At 48.1% G+C, this 5,663-nt stretch overlaps 1 protein-coding gene across 4 annotated transcripts in view; it reads left to right on the top strand.

The window, feature by feature from the left end:
• Positions 1 to 5,663, top strand: part of Plekhn1 (pleckstrin homology domain containing N1) — an 8,753-nt gene that overhangs the window by 1,289 nt on the left and 1,801 nt on the right. For 3 of the 4 annotated variants that reach the window (XM_031379881.1, XM_031379882.1, XM_031379884.1), the window contains exons 3-13: positions 2,301 to 2,447; positions 2,545 to 2,625; positions 2,710 to 2,782; positions 2,935 to 3,059; positions 3,139 to 3,252; positions 3,343 to 3,423; positions 4,055 to 4,130; positions 4,274 to 4,422; positions 4,754 to 4,894; positions 5,101 to 5,247; positions 5,408 to 5,548. In XM_031379881.1, the coding sequence (XP_031235741.1) occupies positions 2,301 to 2,447; positions 2,545 to 2,625; positions 2,710 to 2,782; positions 2,935 to 3,059; positions 3,139 to 3,252; positions 3,343 to 3,423; positions 4,055 to 4,130; positions 4,274 to 4,422; positions 4,754 to 4,894; positions 5,101 to 5,247; positions 5,408 to 5,548 (1,275 nt within the window). The remainder of the gene's footprint in view (positions 1 to 2,300; positions 2,448 to 2,544; positions 2,626 to 2,709; positions 2,783 to 2,934; positions 3,060 to 3,138; positions 3,253 to 3,342; positions 3,424 to 4,054; positions 4,131 to 4,273; positions 4,423 to 4,753; positions 4,895 to 5,100; positions 5,248 to 5,407; positions 5,549 to 5,663) is intronic. The other variant, XM_031379883.1, reaches the window with a different exon arrangement.

The raw sequence follows: 5,663 nt of genomic DNA, 5'->3' as shown, positions 1-5,663 counted from the left end.
CTGGAACTTACTCTGTAGACCAGACTGGCTTTGAACTCAGAAATCCACCTACCTCTGCCTCCCAAGTGCTGGGATTAAAGGTGTTCACCACCACTGCCTGGCTAAGGCTCCTGTATTCTTGGGTGCTGCAGCTGATGCAAATTCCCAAAGTATACCTTTCTCACAGGATCCCAGGAAACTAGGAAAACTATACCACAGCCTCTCCTGGTCTCTGAGGTCCCAGAGATTTCTACAGGCAGGTGTCACCTTCAGAAACCTTACTGCCTCAAGGAAATAAAGAGGAAAACGGGGCCTGGAGTGACCAAGGGTGGCATCCCTCCCTTTGGGCACATCTCAGACCCTGACTCCCTCTAGTCAGGCCCAGGAAATAATTCTAGGAAGGGGTCCCAAAGTTCCAGAGTAGTTGGCCCTAGTCAGAACACAATAACTGGAAAGGGCAAAACTCAGGAAGTTGGATCAGGAAGAGGGGCCCTAGCCAGGCATGAAACCAGTCCTTCTGAGCACTGTACATGAGCTATGGACTCTAGGTAGATTCTGCACCTAAACAAGAACTAGCCCTGCCACAATTCCAAGCTGAGCCCTCAGCTGTCTGAGCACCAGGAGCAGCTTCATAGCCTTTCCTATTCATGGCCTATTTTTCAGTGCCATCCAGCACACGTTTCAACACTGGGTGTAGGTACAGGAGGCCCCACCCAGAGACAGTAAGGATATGAGCTGTTTTTGTCTGTTCACATTCCTAGGGCCTATACTAGAGGTAGTTCAATTTGATTGGTGCATAGTAGCCCATGCAGGTAGTCCTGGGCAGCTCACAAAGGCAACATAGCACCTGTCCCAAGCTTGTGGCTCACAGTTTTCTCCATTCCTGATCTCTAAAATGATATAGAGGATTCTTCAAAGATTGTCTAAAAGTTGTGTAGATGTTGGACCTACCTCTCTCCCTGCCTCCCAGAACATCCCAGATCATGTTCTAGGCTATGCGGAGTCAGCAGTAAGCAAAACAGAATAAGACTTCTGTTCTCACCTTCTTCCATTACTATGTCAAAGACAGTCAAAACAAAACAAGAGAAGATAAACTAAACCAGTACTAAGTGAAAAGCAAAGGCTGAATTTTAGGACATTCATAAAGAAGGTAAACCTGAATAGAGTCCACAAAGGGGTGGAAAGGGAAGTTAGGGCTGAGCAGAGAATTGTACATGCAAAGGTGAGGCATTGATGTGTCTTATATAATGGAAAAAGGAAGGAGAGCACTGGGCCCCAAGTTTAGTCATAGAGAAATTCTCAGGCCATTGCCAATGCTCTACCTTCTACTGTAAGATAAGTAGTATGTACGTGGTGATCTGGGATAGCGAGCAGACTCACAAAAGCTGACTAGTACCTCTTTCCAGTTCCAAGTTCACAGACATCATGAGTTACTGAACTCAACTTAGGCAATGTTGGGAATATTTATACCAAATAAATTAGCAAATATTACAAGCTAGGAGCTAGGTTGCTCTTCTTTATTTCACTTTTCATAGAACTAGATTTTTTGTTGTTGTTGTTGTTGTTGTTGTTTTTTGAGACATGGTTTCTCTGTGTAGCCCTGGCTGTCCTGGAACTCATTCTGTAGACCAGGCTGGCCTCAAACTCAGAAATCCACCTGCCTCTGCCTCCCAAGTGCTGGGATTAAAGGTGTGCGTCACCACAGCCTGGCGAACTAGATTTTTTTTTTTAAGAAAAATTTCCAAGCCCGGCAGTAGTGGTACACGCCTTTAAACCTAGGACTTGGGAGGCAGAGACAGGCAGATTTCTATGTTCGAGGTCAGCCTGGTCTACAGAGTGAGTTTCAGGACAGCCAGGACTATTCAGAGAAACCCTGTCTTGAAAAACTTATAAAAAAATTATAATAATAATTTCCGTCTGCTACTGAAAACCTGAGAAGGCTTTGAGCATTATCTCATTCTCATAATATAACCTCTGAATTCTTGGACAAGTCTGAGGGTGTTGAATGACCAAAGTGAAGTTGCACAAAATAAGGAGTAATGAACATAAGGATTGAACCCAGTATATACCAACTTAAGTCTATACCACAGAGCAGATAGCTCTGACTGTAGGGAGCATTATATGTATATGTGTGGTGTATACATATTCCACTTTTCATGTGATGAGGCTTAGGTGTGTGTGATAAGCATGTATGTGTATGTTCCTGATGAATGTATTCTGTGGCCATGCATGGACAGATCAGAACTATATACATAAGCTGTGTGTATACTGCATGGGGATCTGGCTCCATCTGGTCCCTCTCTTGATCCCTACTCCCTCAGGACATCCAGGGCCCGGAAAATCATCCAGAAAACCTGGAACAGCCATTCCTGAGCGTATTCAAAAAAGGGTGGCGGAGGACACCTGTGAGGAACCTAGGCAAGGTTGTGCACTATTCCAAGGTTCAGCTGAGGTTCCAGCACAGCCAGGTAGGAGCCACATCAAGTTGGGAAATACTTGAGAACCAACATCCATGCCCAGGGCTGTCCCCCAGCCTCTGAGACTAGTGGCTCTGCTCTCCCCTAGGACATCAGTGACTGCTATCTAGAACTGTTCCCTTCCCACCTGTACTTCCAGGCCCATGGTTCTGAAGGACTTACATTCCAGGTGAGTGGTACAGAAAGAGGGAGGGAGGTAGGGACTATGTTCCCTAGGAGTCCCTGCAGCCCCTCCTATACTATCCTGTGGCAGGGGCTGCTACCACTGACGGAATTGAGCATCTGCCCGATTGATGGGTCCAGAGAACATGCCTTCCAGATTACAGGTGTGTGGAGAGAGCTGGCCTGGCCACCACTGGACAGGACCTCTAGACCTGGCATTGGAGGTCCACTGGCAGCCCTTGGAGAGGAGACTTTCCTGTGGGCTTCTGTGAGTTCTAAGCTTGGCCCCTAGCCCACTTGACTCTTCTGCCCCTAGGCCCACTGCCTGCCCCACTCCTTGTTCTCTGCCACAGTGAAGCTGAGCTTAGCCACTGGCTCTACCACCTGGAAAAGCAAATGGCTCTCTTGGGTCTACAACGATGCCACTCAGCACCCCCACAGGTCAGTAGCAGGAGCCTATGTGTCCTCCCTCCATCCAGACTCTCTGCCTGTCTTTGATCTATTCTTTCCTCCTCCTCAGGGTTCTCTGGGAGATAAACTCCCCTGTACCCAGCTATGTCGAGCATATGGTTGTGAATCCATGAGCAGTGCAATCTGTGCCTCAAGGGTCAAGCTGCAGCATCTGCCCTCCCAGGTAGGTGGGAAAAGAAGTACAATGAGATAGGGAAGGATACAGGAACAAAGTAAAGTGCCCAACCCCACTCTATCCTTTGACCCCTTACAGGAACAGTGGGACCGGGTTCTGGTACTATACCCAGCATCCCTGGCTATCTTCTCTGAGGAACCAGAAGGCCTTAGCTTTAAGGTTGGCCCTCTCCACATATACCTGTCCAGGAAGGTGCCCTTTCTGGGATGGGGGTGGAGACTCAGAAACCTGTATTTCAGGGCCTGTTGGGACAGAGTACAGGGCTCCACCTATCTGGCCCCACTGCCCTGGTCAGTCTGGTCTCTGCTCTGGCACAGAACAGGAGTCTCCACCCTCTAAATCCCATTTTATTCTGCAGAGACATCCTTAATCCTGGAGTGGGTGGAATGGAACAAACTACTTCTTGGAATCCTTGGTGCATGTTCCCCTTCTGAGCAGCTTCCATGCATCATGGGGGTGGGGTGGGGGGCATACATGTGCATGTGTCTAGGACTAAAGCATGACACTGGTGTGCACTCACAGTCACCAAAAAACACACCAAGGGGGGCTTCCCTCACAGGAGCTGGTCCTTATTAGCATCTGCTTACAACTGGCATCAGCTGGTGAAGATACAACAGGAGGTATAGTGGAGATGTTCCAGAACAAACAAAGCTGCCTGGCCTTTCTCAGAGTGTCATCCTCAGGGATAGGTGGCCTGAGTTTCCAGCCCAGCTCTGGAGAGCAGAATGGAAGAATAGGGTCAGGAAGAGGCTGAGATAACCCAGATAAATACCTAGTCCTTACTCTACAGGGGGAGCTTCCACTAAGTGCCATCCACATCAACTTAGAAGAGAAGGAAAAGGAGATCCGCTCTTTTCTCATCGAAGGTAGGATCCTACCTAGAATCTATCCACTGCTTGATCTGGCCTCTGGGAGGGGTATGGGTTCAGTGGATGCTTCAACTATTTGCTCTGTGGGGTGAGAAATGTACCTGTTCTATTAGACCTTAGTTCACATATCTGTGTGCTAGGCCGCCTCATCAACACCATCCGTGTGGTATGTGCCAGTTATGAGGATTATAGTCAATGGCTGCTGTGCCTCAGGACTGTCTCTCACAGGGATGGGGCCCACCTGCTGCATGGCCCAGAGAGTTTCCCAGGATTACAGAGATCCACACAGGTGAGGAGTCAGTGAGGTCCCTGTAACCCAGGTTGTGGCAGTGGTACAAACTAGGGAGCAGAAAGGTAAGTCCAAGCAGGGATAGATAAGGAGACAGAGCCAGCCACTTGCCTTTTTTTTCGTTTGTTTGTTTTTTTGTTTGTTTGTTTGTTTGTTTTGTTTTTCAAGACAGGGTTTCTCTGTTTAGCCTTGGCTGTCCTGGAACTCACTCTGTAGACCAGGCTGGCCTTGAACTCAGAAATCGACCTGCCTCTGCCTCCCACGTGCTGGGATTAAAGGCATGTGCCACCACTGCCTGGCTCAAGCCACTCACCTTACCTCTGCTACTTAGATTATAGGTAGAGGCCGAGGTTCACTCTCTTCCAATGGACGAACCAGCTGGAAATTAGAGTGTCCAGTGTTTCCCACCAGCCAATCACTCCCTGAGTCCTCAGTGCCAACCACTATAGGCTTCCCCGCCCATCCTGTACCTGTAAGTACCTAAAGGAATGACATGGGAGGCGGATTAAAAAAAACATGGGACCTTTGTCTTCCGGGAAGCCTAGGTCCCATTGTCCCATAGTGGTGATTAATGTTAAGGAGTTCACATGAACTGAAGGGACCTCCATACAGCCTCTTAGAAGATTCTGTGGGAAAGAAGCCCTGGAGATCTTTCCGAGTTGTTCTTGGTTTCCACAGAACCAGACCAACTCTAACTGTGTCAGCACTGGCCAAAAGAAGATAGAGTTGAGGCACAGTGGCAGTAACCAGTCTCCCAGGGGTAAAACTCAAAGAGAAGTATCTGGCTCAACTGTCCCACAGCCCCTGCACCTGGACCTGACCAAGGTAAGCCCACTACATACCCTGACCCCAGGCCATTTTCCCTCCTGGTTCTACTTCCTTACTTGTCTAGATGATCCTAGAACTCAGAGACCTCATGTCCTAAGGACAGAAGGTTCTCGATGCATCTAACTGAGGTAACCCATGTGTTCCCTTCTTCTTGTAGATGAATGCTCTGAGCCTAGATAGTGGCCCAGAGGCTCAGGATCATTCTTTGGACATTCCACACTCCCCGCTCTATGCTGATCCCTACACACCACCAGCTACATCTCACCACAAGATTAAAGACATCCAAAACCTGGATGAGGTCAGTGTTCTACTAGGTGGAGGGACTGAATATGCTACAGTGAGATCAGGAGATGTCAGAAACCTGAAAGTCCTAAAATACAAGTCTTTTTTTTTTTTTTTTTTTTTTTTTTTTT

Source organism: Mastomys coucha, unplaced genomic scaffold (genome assembly GCF_008632895.1).
Source record: "Mastomys coucha isolate ucsf_1 unplaced genomic scaffold, UCSF_Mcou_1 pScaffold18, whole genome shotgun sequence".
Lineage (NCBI taxonomy): Eukaryota > Metazoa > Chordata > Mammalia > Rodentia > Muridae > Mastomys > Mastomys coucha.
The sequence above is the reverse complement of the archived record's forward strand: the minus strand, read 5'-3'. Positions and strand labels throughout refer to the sequence as shown.